At 44.5% G+C, this 20712-nt stretch overlaps 1 protein-coding gene across 2 annotated transcripts; it reads left to right on the forward strand.

The window, feature by feature from the left end:
* Positions 1-11: 11 nt before the first annotated feature.
* Positions 12-20694, forward strand: DNAI4 (dynein axonemal intermediate chain 4). Of its 2 annotated transcripts, XM_057399192.1 has the most exons (18): positions 12-119; positions 679-817; positions 1591-1754; positions 4325-4434; positions 4701-4857; positions 6548-6687; positions 8378-8551; positions 9033-9236; positions 10240-10475; positions 11926-12012; positions 13398-13549; positions 14356-14513; positions 14695-14816; positions 15484-15582; positions 16206-16432; positions 17157-17310; positions 19314-19461; positions 20271-20414. In XM_057399192.1, exons 1-17 carry the CDS (start codon positions 85-87, stop codon positions 19416-19418), a joined length of 2463 nt encoding a protein of 820 aa, XP_057255175.1. In that variant the 5' UTR covers positions 12-84; the 3' UTR covers positions 19419-19461; positions 20271-20414. The 2 variants fall into 2 exon arrangements, with proteins under 2 accessions (XP_057255175.1, XP_057255176.1); XM_057399193.1 differs by lacking the exon at positions 19314-19461 and having other exon boundaries at positions 20271-20694.
* The last annotated feature ends 18 nt before the right edge of the window (positions 20695-20712 follow it).

Genomic DNA, 20712 nt, shown 5'->3' on the forward strand with positions numbered 1-20712 from the left:
TTGGCAGCCAATCCCCGCGCCGCGTCTTGGGGGCGCGTTGCCGTGGTTACCGCGCGACGCGGTGGCGCGGCCCTGGCTGCCGCCATGCAGGGCCCCGGAGGCGGCCGGCGGGGTCCTACGTGAGTGCGGGGGCAGCGGCTCCAGGCGTGCCGGGAGGTGGGGGGGGGAAGGAGGGACCGGGGCACCCCGCCACAGCAGCCCCACTCGCTGCACCCCTCGCCCCTTCATTGCCACATCAGTGCCCGTCAATAAGCTCATCCACAGTATCACAGTATCACAGTATGTTAGAGATTGGAAGTGACCTCGAAAGATCATCTAGTCCAATCCCCCTGCCGGAGCAGGAACACCTAGATAATGTTACACAGGAATGCGTCCAGGCGGGTTTTGAATGTCTCCAGGGAAGGAGACTCCACAACCTCCCTGGGCAGCCTGTTCCAGTGTTCCGTCACCCTCACTGAGAAGAAGTTTCTTCTCAAGTTTAAGTGGAACCTCTTGTGTTCCAGGGGCAGGGACACCTTCCACTAGAGCAGGTTGCTCCGAGCTCCGACCAACCTGGCCTAATTTCAAGATTCACGTCCTTTAAACCATTCCTGAAAGTTCAGGGATAAGTAGTTCAGTGCTTGTATTTCCCTGTTCGCATTTTACTGATCGAAACAAAACTTCTGTGGCCAATTCCAGGCTCAGGCAACCCTCGAGAACAAGTTTTTACAGTTACAGACAGGGGAGCATCGCAAGCAGCATCTACAGGTACAGGGCGGGGAGCTGCAGAAGCCAGTCCACCACGTCCGAGAGAACTGCAGACAAGTACATCATACGGGTGAGGAGACAGTTACGCTGCTGCCAACAGTTTGGAATATTTAGTTATGGTGGGTGTTAAAAGCTGTCAGGAAGTGGGAGAGGGAAGAGGAAAGGAAAGGCTTGTCTGAACCTGAGCTGTGGAGGAAGAAAACGATCACAGAGCTTAATCTGTTCTGAAATGGCAATGATGAGTCTCCAAACCCAATCTCCAATAGTAAAAATTTAAGAATAACAGCTCTCCTCCTAATCTGACAACTACTGGCTTTCAAATCCATGTGAGACATTGCCTGTACCGCTTCTGCGTCTTCACCTAAAACTGTGATCTGCTGTTTAAAGACCTTCCTGAATACTTCCTTACAAGTAAATAATCTGAGCAGTACAATAAAAATGATGCACAACTGTTCCTTTGTTGCTTTTGCTGCACTGTTAATTTGAGTTGAGGAGACACGGCCCATAAACCACTGTTGGCAGTCATTACAGACTCATACTATAGTGATTATAGAATAATAGTCATTTCATCGTCATCATCATCATCATCATTTGAAAGAGACACTAGGACTGACCAAGGAGAGGAAGTGGGTCTGACATCCAGACAGATATATTTTTTCCAGTCATTTGCAGCCATTTCTATCGGGAGAGTTCCAGGGGGCTTTCCCATCCTTTCTGCCAGCTTCCTGCCTGGATCCAGGTCATCTTCCTGTTCCAGATGAGATAAAATGTTGCAAGTGTCATCACTGTCACTTGTTGTGGGGAAACAGTGGAACTATTGTAACTATTTAAGTATTTCTCCAGGTTTTTGATGAAGGAAAGGACGTGACACCCCATCCACTCTTCCAACCAGACCCAAGTACTGCTGCACTCAGGCAAGACAAGCTCTCTAGAGCCACAGGATCCATTTTGCTTGCTCTTTTTCCCACGCAGCAGCTATCAAGAACTAGTTTAGCCTCCCTCCCATGGTAAGTCAATGCACTGGTTCTTAAATCTGACCTCAAACCTAAAGCAGCCACACTCCTGCTCTTCAGAGAGCTTTGGAGCTGGAGTTACTGTGCAGGGCTGTCCAAGTACAGAAACACGCTTGTCAGTCTTCACTTAAAATTTGGGGACTAGCACAAGTACAATGAACGGAATCTGTCTGTATTCATGGCTATGTTGGAATTCCTGCTGAAACACTCACGAAGGTGGACTGGGGCACACACTCCTGTGATATCTCTAATTTCACTCAGATTCTTCTTACTTTGATTCTCCCCCTCTACTGCTGAGACACCCTCCCCCCAGTCCCGATCCAGCTCTGGGGCAACAGCACAAGAGGGACGTGGAGCTGTTGGAGCAAGTCCAGAGGAGGCCACGGAGATGCTGTGAGGGCTGGAGCAGCTCTGCTCTGGAGCCAGGCTGAGAGAGCTGGGCTGGGGCAGCCTGGAGAAGAGAAGGCTCCTGAAGGGGAGACCTGAGAGCAGCTCCAGTGCCTGAAGGGGCTGCAGGAAAGCTGGAGAGGGGCTTGGGACAAGGGCCTGTAGGGACAGGCCAAGGGGAATGGCTTTAAGCTGCCCGAGGGGAGACTGAGATGAGCTCTTAGGCAGAAGCTCTTCCCTGGGAGGGTGCTGAGGCGCTGGCACAGGGTGCCCAGAGGAGCTGTGGCTGCCCCATCCCTGGCAGTGTTCAAGGCCAGGTTGGACACAGGGGCTTGGAGCAAGCTGCTCTAGTGGAAGGGGTCCCTGCCCGTGGCAGGGGATTGGAACTGGATGAGCTTTAAGGTCCCTTCCAACACTAAACCAGTCTGGGATTCTTTGATTCCTAAACCACATATGTTTAGGTAACATACCAGAATGGACCAGTTTTAGAGATCACAATGAGCACCTCATGGTTCAAACCGACAGCACATGAGCAGCAGCCTTTGTACTGGTGAGGGCTGCACACAAAGTTACAACAGAACCTACACAGGCACACCACAAAACACTGTTTAGACATTGAGGAGGCAGTGCTCTGGTTGTGTTCTGGCTGCCCGAACAAGGCTGTGCAGTGGAGGTGGGGCACTTGTAGCTTGTTAATAACACTTCCTTTAGCTACTACAGATCCTTTCTGCCTTTCCTAATCTTGGGTTGTTTTTCTTTTCAAAACTGGAATATATCAACACCCTCCCATCTATGGGATGGGAAACATGAGGCCTGGTTTCACTGAAGAGCTACAAATTTATTGTATTTTGTCTGTTTCAATGTCACTTCTTAAGTAGAGAAAGTCCTTGAATGTCTCAGTTCAAATACCTACACACTGTTAACACAGTAAGAATCCTCTATTTGTAACCAATTTAAGCAATTTAACACTCTGTGATTATGTGCATCCATTTCAAAAGATGCTCTTACACAAAAACATTTGAGTTAGAGCTGCTGAATTACATGTTTCACTACTTAGGAGCTTTATTTACAAACCTTCAGTACAGAGGGAATAAATGAAGTCAATGGACTTGAGCCATTTTCTCTTGGGGTGAGAGATTCAATTAAGTAATGCAAATGAAGGTAAAGGACTATTTGTGTTTCAAATGAAACATAATGAAGCACATCACTGTATCAAACGGTGTGTGCTCACTCAGACTGCACAAGAGAAGATGTTATGTATTTAGTCCAAAGGGACTAAAAGACTGGTGAAGTCAGCCCTAGGGATAAAACACAAAGAAAAGCTTTATTTACTGTTTTCTTTGGCAAAGTTAATGCCATGGTGATGTCTGAGAAAGAGGGATTGCAATTTGGGAACTCTCTCCTTGTCATGTTTTCTAGGCTGGCTGTTAGAAAGGATAATCCCAGAGGAAGGGATATTAAACAGGAGCAAACAGACACAAAAAAAACCGACTGAAGAATAAAAAGTGTCTCCTGAAAACTAAACACATCATTTTTGGAGACAAGAGGGCTTTATTTAACAGACAAAATGAAATTATTTCACTTTAGTTTTAAATACAAACCTTAAAAACTGTCTTTTTCAACTGCTTTTGCTCAGCTGTTGAGGCAGAGAAAATCTGCTGACAAACCTCCCAACTGTACCAAGTTTTGAGTTTTACCTCTCATTCTCACACCTATCCCTTCTGTGAACATCACCAATGGTTTTTAACAAGCTGGTTCCTTCAAAAGAGTTTCTGGTGCATTTCAAAGACTCTTCAGTGCACGCAAAGCACCAAAGGATGTGAATCCTGGTGGAGATAGGTGCTGTCTATGGGTGAGCCTTATCACACAGTGGGCAGCCAACACTTCACGTTCGTATATGATAGGGCTGAATCCAAGAGCTCAGTAGCTTCTTTTCCAGCAGCTCTTTAATTCCTCAGGACTTGCTGCCAGAGGAATTCTTCCTTTTTAAGTCTTCTTCAAACCATTTATTTTCTTTCCTAAGCCTTCTGGAACTCCTTTCACAACACAACCATCACCGTATGTGCTTACAGTCTTCGTAGTTTATCCTGGTAACAACACTGCTATTTTTGTGGCATTTTGCTAAATGACATCTGGACCCTCACATACTATTTCTGCTTATTTCTTTGTTACTGAAGGACATATGGAAGCAGCACCACTTCTATATCAAATGCCTCAATGGCTGAGTCCGTACTGGATGAAACGGCAGAGCCTGGCTCTCGAGGGGACACAACCATTAGTTGCCCTGGTAAAGAACATAAGCTATATAATTAAAGGCTTAATTCTTCTTTGGAGCACTAGTTACCTGGTAAAGAACATGTGCTGTATAATTAAAGAATTCATTTTTCTTTGGGGCACTGTGATTTGTGAGACTCTGCAGTCTGTGGGTGTGAGATGCCTGGCACTTCACTCAGTGCCTCACAACTGATCATTCAATACTATCAGAATTAATCTGTCTTCTTCGACATTTAGAGCAGAAAAGGTCTCACTTATGGATCTCATCTAATTTTTCAGATGTGCAGGTGAGACAAGAGGAGATAAAAGAAGAACTGACAGAAGCAGACTTAGATAGGAGAGTGGATATTTACCTCACAGAGACAGAAACTATCTGGATACTGGATCTGCCAGCTGTTGTGATGTCTACAGAGTCAGAAGATGCTGAAAGAGTTCTGTATGTATCTCCGTAGTTGTGTACACACACATATGCTCGGGCACACTCAATTTCTGCTGGTGGCAAAGTCTTGAACAGGCTGCCTACACACAGGTTCAGTACTCTGACTACCACAACCAGTCATTCCACTTTTGTTTAAAGCCATATTGGGCTCGAGTCTCTCTTTTGACACAACAGCTTAAAATTCTTACAGCTCCATCTTATTGAATAAATTAATTCTCTCTTTCACTGGTAAAAGAAGGCAGATTAGCAAAGGCAGGGGATGGTAACCAGAGAACACACAGGTGATAGGGGAAAGAGGAGATGGAGAAGTGTGGAATACGGGAATTACAGGATTTAATTTTGGTGAAAACAGTATGAAATTGTAAACATTTGCACTGATTCTTGTGTGTAGCTTTACAGCTATACATGAATTAGTAACAAAAATACAAACTCTTCAGGCTTCCTCTGAAGCTCTTCCAGTGCTCCTACCTAGAAGAAACCTCACCCCACCATGAGTGACCTCGCCTGTTAAAATACTGTATCCCGTCCTTAGTTGCATCTGGTGCATTTCTACTCCAGTCTCCTCCCTGGACTGCCATGACCTTTGGTAGGGAGTAAACACAGAGCACACAGGGGTTTGGCTTACTCCCAGGAGCTGGCTGGGACAGAGTGCAGCAAAGTTCTCTCCATGATGGATGTCAGACTGCTAGACTTGTCACATGGCTTTTGTAAATGGCAGCCCTAAAGCCTGGGATGCACTGGTCTGCAGCTGGCAAGTCAAACAACTGACCTACGGGAGGCTTTTCTGCTAGTACAGAACCCCAGACTGGTTTGTGTTGGAATGGAGCTTAAAGGTCACCCAGTTCCAACCCCTGCCTCGGGCAGGGACCCCTTCCACTAGAGCAGCTTGCTCCAAGCCCCTGTGTCCAACCTGGCTTTGAACACTGCCAGGGATGGGGCAGCCACAGCTTCTCTGGGCACCCTGTGCCAGCGCCTCAGCACCCTCACAGGGAAGAACTTTTGCCTAAAATGCTTTTTTATTTATATATATATATATCCATATATATACACACACACACACACACACACACACACAAAATGTTCATGGTAGGACTCCAACCCCCACTGCCTGTGAATCGAACTGGTGTGATTTGGGGGAAAAGGGAAGAGGAAGAGCACCCTATGAATCAGACTTAGCCAGTGTACGCAGCACACAGTGCCAAGTATAGGAACAGGCAGTGACTGCTCCTGAGCACAGCAGCCTGTTTGTGATCTAAGGTGGGGTATCACCTCTATCTGCTGTTAGAATATTTAAACCAGAACAGTAGAAAAAGCTTCACAATCCCTACTGACCATTCTGAAGAACCTGAGGGCTGGATGAAACAGAAATACTCTAGTTTCATTTCTGTCTCCCAGATGCACTGCCCTTCACTCCCAAGCGATGAGAACTACACACTTCTGAACCCTCTGAAACCCACCAAAAGTAGCTGATGTCTACCTTTGCAGGCCATTTCTGGTTTAGAACAGCATCACAAGGTCACAAATAGCTGCTGAAAGCCAGTACATAGACTGAAATAAAATCCAGCAATCAGAAAAAAAACCAAGCAGTAAATTTATGCCATGGAGTATCCTTTCCTGTCCAACGTGTGAAGTTGGATGCAAATGGTTTTCAGACTGTCAATGTACACTTTTTTCCCTTCTTTCTGAGGGAGCGGAACAAGGTTTACACTGACATATGCAAGAGCAAGGCTGACAACGACCGCTTTGTGGAAAAAACAATGCAAACCCTCAACGGAGCCACCAAGAACAAGGAGGTGCAATGTGACAGAATCATCATGGAAGACAAAGGTAAAGTTCCCAAGGCCCATATAGAAAGGGTATTTAATAAGAACAGGCTCTCACTGATTGTACCCTCGGCAGTTTATTATTAGAATCATACAATCACAGAATGGTTTGGGTTGGAAAGGACCTGAAGATCATCCAGTTCCAACCCCTTGCCACAGGCAGGGATGCCTCACACTAGATTATGTCACCCAAGGCTCTCTCCAGCCTGGCCTTGAACACTGCCAGGGATGGCACATTTACCACTTCTTTGGGTAACCTGCTCTTTACCACCCCCACAGGGAAGATCTTCCTTGTATCTAACCTGAACTTCCCCTGCGTAAGTTTTAACCCATTACCCCTTGTCCTATCATTACAGTCCCTGATGGAGAATCCCCCTCCAGCATTCAGTTTACTTACTGAACATTTATTTGGGCAAACTCCAGCCTTACAGCTGTACTGTGGGACCTCAGCAGACTCTCTGTGCACAGTTTGGATACTGAGGAAAGGGTTTTCTTTTCATCTTCCATCCCTAAGCAGAAGACGTCTCCTCAACTTCAAGAGCCACTTTGATTTGGGGTGGCCTTTTCTGTCCTTCCCAAAACTCAAGCACTGGTTTTGGTGCACTGTGTCTGTTGCAATAAAACAGGCATTACATTAGCAGAGAGCTGCTGTGTCCTTCCTGCCTCAGCACCCTGCAAGCAGAGTTTGGTGCTCAGGAGGCAGAACTTGCCCCTACTACTCAACTATGCTCCTGAAATATGAAAGGACAGTTCCCTTTTTTCCCCTTTGCTTCTCAGTGATGCTGATTTCTATTTCTATTTGTCGTAATGCAAAGAGAACCTCTGGTATGAGATTGAATTTCTTGGGGAAAGCAGAAAATCTTGGCAGTCCCACAAGATAGATGCGATTTTACACAATGTTCAGCCTCAATGCTCTAAAAAAAGGTTATACCGGAATATCAAAGTTTTAGATGCATGTGCTGAGCTTTGCTTCACTAAGGGCATTTTTTTTGGTGTAGGAGGCCAAAGAAAACCATGGGAATTGTCATTGCAAACTTTTTTCCTTTGTTTTCATTAAATGTATGTAAAATGGGGGGGGGGGGGGAAGAAGTAAAACAGATATTGATCTGATTTGAATAACATATCTTCCCCCTTTCTGCGTGCCTTGAGCATCAACAGAGCTCATTCCAACCCATACCTGAAAAGCTGAACACGCAAAGGGAAGGCTATAGAGCATTGTTTGACCCTGCTGAAGGGAAGCCACATACCCAGCAGACCCCACTGGAGTTGTTGCAGTCACACAGCAGCTGCTGCTACAGCCTTGTCTGACCCACAGTTGGGTTTAAATCTCCTCAGCCAAACAGTTGGGAGCACAGTATGGGAAGTAAATCTGTAATCTGAAGCTGTACATAGTCTTTACCATAAGGAATCACAGAGTGGTTTGGGCTGGAAGAGACCTTAAAGCTCACCCAGTTCTAACCCCCTGCCACGGGCAGGGACACCTTCCACTAGAGCAGCTTGCTCCAAGCCCCTATGTCCAACCTGGCCTTGAACACTGCCAGGGATGGGGCAGCCACAGCTTCTGCATTCGATCCATTTCAGTGTTCCATCACCCTCACAGGGAAGAACTTCTGCCTAAGATCTCATCTAAATCTACCTTTACAGTAACATACTGAAACAAGAGACTTGCATAACACAGTGTAATTCATTCCTAGGGGAGATGGTCACTTCCTGGGACTTTTATGATACATTTAATGCATTGGAAATAGAACCAATATTCAAAACAGAAGGCAGCACAGATAGCAAGACAGAGACCGCAACCGAAACAAGCAGCAAACCTCACACCACTAAAAAGCAGGATCAGACTACCCCTGTCTCGTCTACCAAAGGTAAGCTTCTTCCAGTTTGACGTTCCTGCCATGTTTTCATCGTTCTAAACCATGCACATTCCTACGGTGTGTGAAGAAAGTGCTTGAGCTGCCTGCCTGGCACTTGGAAGAGAGTTTGCCAAAGAGTCTTGGATAGGTCTGCACCGAGACCGTCTGTGAACTGCCATCATATCTTAAATCTATTTATCTTAAATACAGATAAATAGCCAGTGACAAAGTTTGCTGGTCTTTACTTAGGACAGTAGAAGCAAAACACCAATTGTGAATAACTCCACTAGTGTCTCATCATAGTACTTGAGCATGAAAATAATTAACAAAATTAAAGCCAGAAAAAATTAAGAGTGGAAGTATTTTTTGATGATGACAGATTCTTCTATGCTTTTTTGCAGGTGGAGGAAGAGGAGATTTCTTATCCCCTTGATTTTTATGTGCTGAGTATTTTCATGTTCAAACTGGCTTTTCCTGTGTTATCTGTTGTCAGGCAGCACAACTTCTATGACTTCGGGAAGTGCTGCTGTTGCCAAGAACCAAGAGGAAGAGGAGAAGGAGCAGGAGGAGTACCAGTCAGAAGCTCTTCCAATACCAGAAAACCTTCAGAAGGGTTTATTTTTCATGGAGAGGATTCTAATGGAGAATATTTTCCAACCCAAACTTGCAGCTTATCGGCAGTTTCCCATCCTTATAGGTTTGATTATTATTGACTACCCTGTTTTCAGCACAAGGTTTTGCACGCTATTGAGTCAGAGTCCTGTCCCTCATCCAATATCTCTACAGACAAGTCATTTAAGAAGTAGACAAAGGAAAGGAGACTTTAGGAGACGGCAACATGTACTTTGTAGTTTGAAACTCACTTTAACATGCATCCCTACCATACTTGGTACAAAAACTGAATACATGAGTCCTCCTCTCATCACCACAAACTGACTTACTCAAAATATCAGTCAAACTTGTTTCCTGACAGTTAAGATACAGATTAATTCTGCTACTTCTCCAGCTACCTGTTTTCATTGGAATGTCTTTTACAGTTTGTTTTGTGGGGATTTTGGGGGATTTATTTTATGAGGACACTGACGGTAAACAGAAGTTTTAGCCCGATGGATGCTCAGTGTCTAACAATATACATTCATTGCAGACTGTAAGAGGTATACTCTGGGCCAATGTTCTAAGTAATATTTTACCTTGTACAGGAATTCCAAGTTAACATAGGGATTAAAACAAAAATCAAAGGCAGAGCTACACTGCTGATATTGTATGGTACCTCCATGTCCTAGAGTTACAGTTTCTCAAGCAATGAAAGTGTTATATCCTGTTGCTCTTCAGGAACTAACTACAGTGAGAGCACAACAAAGGCGAGGAAGACTATGGCAGTTTACCATGTTCTTACTCTGTTAACAGTGATCTGAGATCAATTTATGATTTATACATTATATAAAGGGGTGACTAAACAAAAATACTTGGCAAACATAGTCTAAAAACATGCCCTACACTTGATTTTCCCAAGTAATGAGCAACTTACTACAGCATCACGTAACTTAGCTAGGATGTGCTAATTCTTCAAATCTTTACTTCATTTTGGGTATTTTGCTACTCAATATTTGCTGAAAGCGTAAATATCTTCTGATATGAATTACTGGAGTCGGATGAGTGAAATGTTACTACCCAGACTCTACCATATTGGTATGTTATAGATCCTGGAGTTACATCAGACAGTAATGGTACAGAGGAAGACAAAAAAGAAGCTAAACAGGAAAAGGTTGACAGGCAAAAGGATGAGCAAGAGGCAGCATTCACTGATCCATCAGTTCTGTCAGCTCTAAAAGAAGAAACTGCACCAGTTCCCACATTGGAATGGCTGTGGTCTTATGCATGTGGTTTAACTAATGGTCACAGCGTGAGCAGTATGGCCTGGAGCAAAGTAAACCCCGTGAGTTCACAAATCATCTTCTAAGCTGTTTCAAAATGGTCTAAGCCATTGTTGGTATAAAAATAACACCCTGATTTTGATGTACTTTGTTGGGTGGGGATATCAGAGAAATGGATTCGTCTTTATAGTCAGGTGGGCTGTCTTTGCATCTCACCCTCTGCATTTTGTCCTTTCATATAACAATACTGCTACATTATCCTACAGGTTGGACCACTGCAATAGACTTTTCCTACAAAATCTGTCACAACAGCTTTAACTGGTTCAGAATTGAAGTTAATTGGTCCAGTTTACCAGGGGCAGTCACCTGAACAACAACAACATTAAGATAATAGACTTGGGCTGTTATAGAATTGGAAGACTGAGTTTAACAACCTACTGCTAAACTTTTTTCATCACAGTTTATCACAGAACAATATAATCCCAGCCTGGTTTGTGTTGGAAGTGACCATAAAGCTCATCCAGTTCCAACCCCCTGCCATGGGCAGGGACACCTTCCACTAGAGCAGCTTGCTCCAAGCCCCTGTGTCCAACCTGGCCTTGAACACTGCCAGGGATGGGGCAGCCACAGCTTCTCTGGGCACCCTGTGCCAGCGCCTCAGCACCCTCACAGGGAAGAGCTTCTGCCTAAGAGCTCAGCTCAATCTCCCCTCTGGCACGTTAAAGCCATTCCCCTTGTCCTGTTCCTACAGCCCCTTGTGCAAAGCCCCTGTCCAGGCTTCTTGTAGCCCCTTCAGGTACTGGAAGGCTTTTATAAGGTCTCTCCTGCGCCTTCTCAGGATACCACATCTTTGTTTCTAACTACAATCTCCCAGGAAAGCAGCATTCATCTAACTTTAAGGACAAGACGCAACACAACAGGCACAGATTTCTGAGCACCTGGACCAGGTTTATTCAGTTTGGTTTCAGTGGAGGTGAGAATGACTCAGTCATCTCCTCTTTCACTGCAACCTAAGGCTCAGTTTTTCCAACAGAGCTCTCTTATGGCCACAACAAAAATAATGAATGGAAGGAAAGTAAAAAGCAGGTGAGGATGAGAAACATAAAACCAGGAAGATTGCCCCAAGGGAAAATGGAAGAACATAAAGACCATTTCACACTGTTAGCACACCAGATGCCCAGATATGATTAAGTTGGACACGTTTATAGACTTAAAACTTAGAATTAGAGGGCAAACAAATACCTTTTAAAGTGTTAGTTTCTCTGGAAAGGAACATATTTTTATGCTGGCAGGAGCGGGGATTGCAAACACAACTGACAGTGACTATAAATACACTTTTAGTTGAAAGAGCTTCCAGTACTCTAGAAATTCTGTTGTTCTTGTGTGTTATTCCACTTGCACATGAGCCTTATTTTTCCAGACTTTGCACTGTTAACAGAATGTTGCCTTTTAGAAATACAGAACTGAACTTCCAATTAAATTGAGGTTGTTTATGTTCATCTGTGCTTTCAGGATCTTTTAGCTGTTGGTTATGGAGCATTTGATTTTAAAGGCCAGAAGAAAGGCTTGGCTTGCTGCTGGTCACTGAAGAACCCCATGGTAATGAGCAACCACTTTGCTTTCTTTCTTTTTCCTCAATGCATTTTACTGCTATACTATTTCTGCTTTATATATTTCCCTCTTACTGTTTCTAAAAGCAAGACCTAGCAATGAGGTCGAATTTGCTATCACAAATCACACGTCTCTGGAAAACTGACTGATGACAGTACCTAGCAATGTGCTTAAATCTTGACCCCAGGAAAGCCCCTGTAGGAAACAGTTCAGTTCTATGTCTGTGTGTCCTCTCAACTGACATTTCCAGCAAGAGGTGATGACTGTATTGGTGGTTTGGTAACATGGACATCTGTTCACAGGAACTAAACTCATTACAGGCCACCAAGCGACTAGCAGATGGTCACTACTCACAGGTAGTACCAGTCTATGCCAGGCAACATAGCAATGCAGGTCTCCGTGCCCCATTTCCAATCCCTAGAGCCACCTACCCAAGACTGTAAACCTGTTTTGTTACTATTGTGGGTAGGCCCAGGTATGTAGAAATCATTATTTAGACTGGAAGAAAGTCCTGAGCACAGCAAATGTGAAAATAAATCCACTTATCTTTCGTTTTTTCAAAATTCATAGGCCGTTTGTTCAGTAATTCCAAACGCTCATCACAGAGAAAAAGCGAATTTTAAATTCAAGGATTATCCTTTCCAATCCAAGAAAAGAAACCAAATCAAACAAACAAGATTCACACTGCACTCACACAGCTCAATCTTAGGGAACTTGATTTTTAGGTGGTTGGTTTGGAGTAGACCCATCTAACTTATTTTACAGTGTAATATTTTGCATAGTCTTTATTTTCCCCTAATTACATCAGCTGCAGCAAGAAATCAGAGAATCCCAGCCTGGTTTGTGTTGGAAGGGCCCTCAAAGCTCATCCAGCTCCAACCCCTGCCACAGGCAGGGACACCTTCCACTAGAGCAGCTTGCTCCAAACCCCTGTGTCCAACCTGGCCTTGAACACTGCCAGGAATGGGGCAGCCACAGCTTCTCTGGGCACCCTGTGCCAGCGCTTCAGCATCCTCACAGAGAAGAGCTTCTGCCTAAGAGCTCATCTCAGTCTCCCCTCTGGCAGGTTAAAGCCACTCCCCTTGGCCTGTCCCTACAGGCTCTTGTCCAAAGCCCCTCTCCAGACTTCTTGTAGCCCCTTTAGGTATTGGAAGACCTCTATGAGGTCTCCACAGAGCCTCTCTTTTCTAGGCTGAAATAAACCAAACCCTTTAGAATATAGTAGCTGATTTCTGTCTGTGTTTCTATAGTCACTATGGTCATCAGCGCTTGAATTCTCCAGCAGAGCCTGGCAATTCAGTATCCAATGTTGAGAAGACAGAAGTAAATTAAGAAACTAATTTAAAACATCCTTGTGTTTTTCTCCTGGTCAGTGGCCAGAGCGCATTTTCCAGTGTGAGTATGGTGTTACTGCTCTGGATTTTTCCATGGCAAGCCCAAATCTCTTGGCAGTTGGAATGTACGATGGATCTGTCACAATCTATGATGTACAGAGCTGTAATGACACTGTGCTCTTGGACAGCAGGTAAGGCAATGACTGCACATCTCCTCTCACCTTCATCACCTCTTAAAAAGTAAAGGAATAGCCACAACTGAGGAGCTGAGGGAATAGTAACAGCTTAATCCTCAGCCACCAGCATTCTCCTTCTGTACTGCCATCGTTCTCTACTCTTACTCAGGGTGATAAATGCTTATATTGCTTTAACATCACTGGTCCTTATCTGAGGTATGACACTCTCTCTGCCTGTTACTGTGCATACAAAGCGAGTTCCCCATGTTGGAGAGGTGAAACAAATGAGCACCACACTGTAAGAAAATGTTACAAGTTACCACCACATACCATTTCATACTCCATGTACTTACTAAGACAACCCTGACCCACATAATAAACCCTTATGGGAAACCAGTTGCAGATGTTGGTGTTTTCTCACTGATTCCACTTGTCAAACAAGGAAAGAACATCTGAACAGGGGAGGGATAAGCAGGAGTTAAGAAGAAAATGAGAGAGGGGGGGAATTAGGGAGACATGCATCTTTAAGGGCACTCTTCTACAAGTCTCCTACAGGCTGATTTCATGATTCAGGTGTCAATGAAAGGTGTGTCAGCACATTAACAGTGCCCTGAACCTGGGGCACTGTTAATACCAAACATGCATGACAAAAGAAAAAGTTTCCTGGAGAAAAGAACCAATGTTCAGATTTCTTTCGTTTTGTTTTTACGAAAAGCTAACAATATCTTTGTCATAAGACTTAACGTTCATTACAAAGTGGAAGGTTAATTATTTCTTGGTTTTGTTCATCTATGATTTATCACGTGCCTCTTTTGTCCCAGTGAATCCCCAAACAAACATAGAGGTCCTGTGTGGCAACTGAGGTGGGTGGAACAGGACAGAGGTGAGGCAGGAGGTGGCAAAAGAGAGAGACTGTTCTGTATCTCAGCAGACGGCCGAATAACCGAGTGGTATATACAGAAAAGACTTGACTGCACTGGTAAGCACCATCCTCTCCAGCGTTCCTGCAGAGGCATAACACCCGAATTGCTCCATTTCATTTCAGGTGACATTTATACCAGTTATCATACATAAAGCATCTAAGAGCATTCCAAAGAAGCACGAGTTACTCATAGCACTGTCACATTCTTGTTTGACAAAAACTCTTGCTATTTGCACAGATCTGATGAAAATAAAGCGAAAAGGAAGTGAGAAGAAAAGATTACCAGGTAAGAAAGAGAGGAAAAGCGAAGCACTGACATCTCGACAGGCAGCTGGGATGTGCTTTGACTTCCACCCAAAGGTAGGCTCAGAATGTCCATCCTGGCTAAAGCAGAACCTGGGAAAACCACACAGGAGGGGCAAGATCCTTAGCTGGAGCTACTTCAATATGCACTAGGCTGGGACTTGGCACTGGTACTTGAAGCATACTTAGTTCTAAAACAAACTGCTTCTTAGCTAGTAACAATTTTACCCAAGATGGATGAAATGTTAAACAAACATAACCCCTGTATGAGAACAACGCCATCATTTCAGCCATGTTACTCACATTCACCTTGGGCCAGATCCTAGGGCAGATCTCTGTGTGTTGGTCACATCAGTGAGAACTTGACTGTTCAGCAGCTCCCGAGCCCAGGCCCTACATGGCTCTTTAGCCAGCTAAATATTGTCCACAGAGTGCGTGAGGAATTCATGTGTTTGCCATGTGGACTGCATAAAGTCTGTGATTTTCAGGAGTCAGAACTCACAGTGTATGTTCTGCACAGAGAACACACATCACAAATCCCACACATTCTGGCACCACTGCATCTACTGCACATACACCTTAACAACTCAGTGCACAACAGCCTGGCAGCTCCATCCTTCTTCCTCAGTTTTGTCACTGCCAAACTCATGTAGTCCTTTCACAGACTTTCAGATGAGTGAGAAATAGGTTAATCCAATTTAGGCTACTTTTACCTTTCTTTCAGGATACAAACTTTTATCTGGCTGGAACAGAAGAGGGTTGTATCTACCAGTGCTCCTGTTCAAGCAACGGGCAGTTTCTAAAGACATACAGAGGCCACAAGGTAAGTGATAGTAGAAAAAGCAATGCCAGCAGAAACTGCTCAATTAAGTTCACAAATGTATTAGTTCCTTTGCTTATTTTTACTAAAGAAAACATCTGCAACAAAAGAAACCTAAACTACTTCTATCAGGAACACATTTCCATAGCATAAAGCATCACAGTCTTATCAGATCACTATTAGGATTTTTAAGTAAGCTATTAAATCTTGTATTATAAACTGGTTTAAAACTCTAGTTCTGGCTTTACATAAAGAAAACAACCAGTAATGTGACTGGCCTGCAAACCACAGTTAAACAGTCTCACCTCTGAGGAAAAGGTGGCAGAACATTAACAGCACCTCTTTTGCAGTTAAGTCTCTGCCTCATCCAAGAAGCTGCCCTCTCACTATCAGTCTAACAACTGGTGAAGGGGCAGAATCAGCTGAATGGTTTTTATTCCCAAGATCCCTCCTGCCTTATCACATCAGCTCCATCCTAATTTCCAATGGGTGACACATGATGCTGGTTTTGCTCTTAGGCTCAAAGGATAGCCAGAGTATCCATGAAAGCTCCCTATTAAAAACCATCCTGGGAAGTTGTAGCTCTAGAATAACACAAAGTTCTTTGTTTCTTCCCAAACACCAAGGGTCCTGTGTACAAAGTCACCTGGAACCCTCTCAGCACTGACATGTTCCTCAGCTGCTCTGCAGACTGGAGCATTATCCTGTGGCACCGTGATTCACAGACACCCGTTTTAACCTTCAGTTCTGCCAGCGCTTTTGTTCATGACATTATGTGGTCTTCAAAATCAGCCTTCATGTTCGCAGCAGTGAATGAAAGCAGAGTAGAAATTTGGGATCTTAGGGTCAGCATGTAAGTAAACACTTTTCTCAAGGAAGTTTCTGAAACTTAATGGCACAAAGGCTGCACACTATTGCCTCATCACTGTTGTTACTCATCAGTGAGCATTTGCTTGCTCAGCTATTGAAAGTATTGCATTTTAAAATACTCATTTTGTAACAGCACATGGTAGTTACCAGAGAACTGTGATTACAAGAGAAGGAGCTGGATGTTTTATGGAACTGATAACGGGCAAACTGAGCTTTGCTCCTGCAGAAATAATAGATTTCTGCCACAGTTAAAAGGAAAAAGAACTGAAACACTTTGATCTTTCATAAAGACAGGATGGTCAGAAGTTGAGGCAGCTCTCACATTTCCCCTCTACTGTAAAGCAGGTGCACATCTCACCTCAATTAACCTGTGGCCTTGCACTGCTGGGCTGTTCCATTCAGTATTAACCACAGCATGAAGCCCACATGGAGAAGGAGCCTGTCATATCTGGTGGTAGCAAAAAGCAAATTCTCTATATAATAAAGATATCACCCCCCAGCCCATATCAGGCAATAGAACAGATTTTAGGTAGCCAGGATATCTTAGTTAATAGCAGCTGGGATTTTTGTTATGGTAGAGGCCTAAACAAAACACTGTTTCACTTCTTAAGTTTTTGAGTGCATCTAGAACGTAGAAAGTAAACCATGCAACACCTATCAGGCTCAGTCAACACAATGTGACCTGTTAATTCTGGCCTTCACTGCAGCTTAGAGCCCGTGCTGTCTCGCTTTGCCAACCCAACAGTCAAATTCACATCTGTCCTCTTTGCTAAGAACACCGACTGCCTTCTTGTAGGAGACAGTCAAGGAGAAGTTGGTGTGTTTTTGCTGCACAACCTGGCTGCTCTCAGCAACAGTAAGGTATGATCTACATGGGAATGGTGGTAGCTCGTGGAGGCCTGTGTGCTTGTCTAGCATGTCATTCATCTGCAAGGAGGTTTCTGCTAAACACTAGCTAATAAATATTGAAACAGGTGGAATCAGATACAATCCCATGAGCAGATTAAACCCCGAGACGGTTCCTGCTCTTCTGCATACCACATCACTAGAGACCTCAGGAACAATGAAGTCAACATTTAACTTTAGGTTTCACTTGATCACAAATCCAGAGGTTGGCTACAGCTGGATTTGGGAGGGACATCTGGGTCAAGGACAGGAAGGTGGAGCTCCTCTAAATGCAGTCCGCAGGTGACTGTACTTGGCAGAATGCCTCTACCTGCTGACAATGCAGGACCTGCGCTCTCCTGGCCACCCCCAAGACAGTCTCACTGTGCTGGCGGCAGCAAACCCATCAGCCCTTTGGCTCTGCATTGCCCTCACTCTTCCAGAAGCCACCCTGGGTGCTCCAGCACCAGATGGATCTCTCCTCTGATCCATCCAGCTGATATCCATCTAAGCTTCATTCTTAGGGTAATACAGATTAATAATTTACAAATGTCAGCTTTGCATTTATAAATTCTGGTAATTACCAGCTTCATTTGCCAAGTGCTGTGAAACACAGAGCAAAAAGATAGTTGCCTTAAAAAATAAGAGCGAGGCCATTGTCATCTCAGTCTCCCCTCTGGCAGGTTAAAGCCATTTCCCCTCAGCCTTTCCCTACCAGCCCTTGTCCAAAGCCCTTCTCCAGTTTTCTTGTAGCCCCTTTAGGGTCTCCGTGGACCCTTCTCTTGTCCAGGCCAAACAACCCACATCCCTCAGCCTGTCTTCATACCATACATGTATCATCTTGAAAATTAATTTGCTTTCTAAACAAGATGTATGTTTGTTGCTGACACTACAAACACAATCCAAGCAGGCCTGCCAAAAAGTGCTGTTTTCAAGGAGCATTGTTAGAAGTAAGCAGTGTATTACCAGAGTTCCAAAGAAGAATCAGCTGACACAACACAAACTACCTCAGCCTGTTTGCTGGATGCTCGCCACACAAGCAGCTCTGCTCTCAGTTTGTAAACAGGAATTGTGAATCACTGCACGTCTTACACTGCTCTTTTTTTATCTCTTATTTTACAGGTTTAAGGCTTTACCATATATAGGATATAATGGGTCCTGCTGTAGGTGTTTAACAATAGTTAAACAATACCCCTTCTCGGCTGGTAGAGAGTGAGAAAGACCTATTATAGTATTAACAGAAACCATTTTAATGACTGAAAAAGAATAAACTTCTCCATGAAACTATATTGGCTAGAAACTGCCTTCAAATGCTCTACATTTTCCCCTGGAAGTCCCTCCCCGTCTCCCCCCCCCCCGCATTAGACAAACAGCATTAATACACAGGGGGAACAGAAAGGTCTCCCGGATCTTTTCTCCTTGGAGTTTTCTCCTTCATTTTTCCACCAAGGTGTTTTCTCCTTGGGCTACTCAAAAACAAAAAAAGCCAAAATCACCTCCTGCATAGGTCACTCCAAAACACAGCCTAAACCCCTACCAGACTATCCTGCATCTGCCCTGTGAGATCATACAGTAAATGAATGGAATTCCCATGAGATCACAGAATCACAGAATCCCAGCCTGGTTTGTGCTCGAAAGGACCTTAAAACTCATCCAGTTCCAACCCCCTGCCACGGGCAGGGACCCCTTCCACTAGAGCAGCTTGCTCCAAGCCCCTGTGTCCAACCTGGCCTTGAACACTGCCAGGGATGGGGCAGCCACAGCTTCTCTGGGCATCCTGTGCCAGTGCCTCAGCACCCTCACAGGGAACAGCTTCTGCCTAAGAGCTCATCTCAGTCTCCTCAACCTCTGGCAGCTTAAAGCCATTCCCCTTGGCCTGTCCGTACAGGCCCATGTCCAAAGCCCCTCTCCAGGTTTCTTATAGCCCCTTTAGCCAGTGGAGCTGCTCTAAGGTCTCCCTGGTGCTTTCTTATCTCCAGGCAGAACAAGCATCTTGTCTTTCATCCCATAAACCACCACTGAGATGGAAGCTGAGCTCTGAGAGGCACTGGGTGGTCTGGGAGCTGCAGACCAGCCCACACTAAGCACAAGGAAAGACCAACCTTGTTCACCCTCTGACGAATTAGAGTAATATCAAATTGCCATTTAAACTCACCGTGTTCCACACTGACACTTTCAGAAAGCTCTTTACATGACATAAGTGTCCAGGCTGCTGGACCATGGTGTCTTAGAGGACTTCCAGAGCCTTGACTGCTCACAGAAAATACAGAGCATTTCTACAGATGAGCCACTAAGATCAAGGATCTCTGTCACAGGAGCGGGGTGACACAAAGCTTGGCTGTAAAGCTCCCTGCCCACCTGCTGACGGGGACCATAGCTGCCTGCTCCCTCAAGCATTACATCTTGAGACATGTATTTCATAGATAAAAAACATTCAGACCCTCTCATTAGCCTGACAATAAACATCCAACATTTAAACACATCACTGAAGTTAAAGACCATTTGTAAAGCATTAACGTTTACTTCCTCCTGCATTCTGCACATTTTACAAGGACTGTGCAAGCTCACCCTGGACATAAAATTAATCTTTGTGCATTTCAAAGAAGGACACCCATTAAAGTGAATCATGTGTTAATCATTATTACAGATCTGAACAAAATACACCACATATTTTCCATTGGTGGTTCTAACTGTTTACTTACTGATGCTACTGGTAAAAAAACGAGCTTTCTGTCAAGGCTGTAACACATTGTAATTCTCCCTGTACACAGTGTAAACTCGTCATCTGGAACATTATGGTGCTGGAAAACACTGGTGCTAGGAAGTGCTGGAGATCTCCTAAGATCCTCCTGCATTTTGTTCTTATCACAGAATTTCTGACCTCGTAATTGCCAAGTTTTCTCCTTAAGGCATTTTATTGCAATATGTTTTTATAGAAGCTGATGGCAACTACAGCCAATGACATCCAAAGCACCAGGAAGGGACCACTCTCATAATCTACTAACCTCTGGTCCTGGAGCACAGTAACACTGCTCCACCCTGCGCCAGTGAACCCACTTGTGTCTTTCAGCTACCACCAAAAAGACATTCTGATCTGTAGCTGTTCCTGCTCTGTTTAGAGCCATCTTCTCTTTTCCTTGCCTTTTTGGAGATGGGCCATATCCACAGGCCTCCCTGCAGAGACATTTGAGCCCTGCAGCTGCACTGTTGCTACTTCCAGGCAAATACCTATGGATGCAAACTCACAACCAACTCCATCACTCTGTACAGTTTGTCACAGCCAGTTCACAGCCAGCTCCATGTGCTGCAGGATCGCATCCTACCACTCGGCACACCAGGAATCAGAGCAGGGCACATGCAGGCTCTGGTCCCTCGGTA

This window comes from Pezoporus wallicus, unplaced genomic scaffold (assembly GCF_028554395.1).
Source record: "Pezoporus wallicus isolate ANWC-B61680 ecotype Strahan unplaced genomic scaffold, APGP_CSIRO_Pwel_v1 contig_11395, whole genome shotgun sequence".
NCBI lineage: Eukaryota > Metazoa > Chordata > Aves > Psittaciformes > Psittacidae > Pezoporus > Pezoporus wallicus.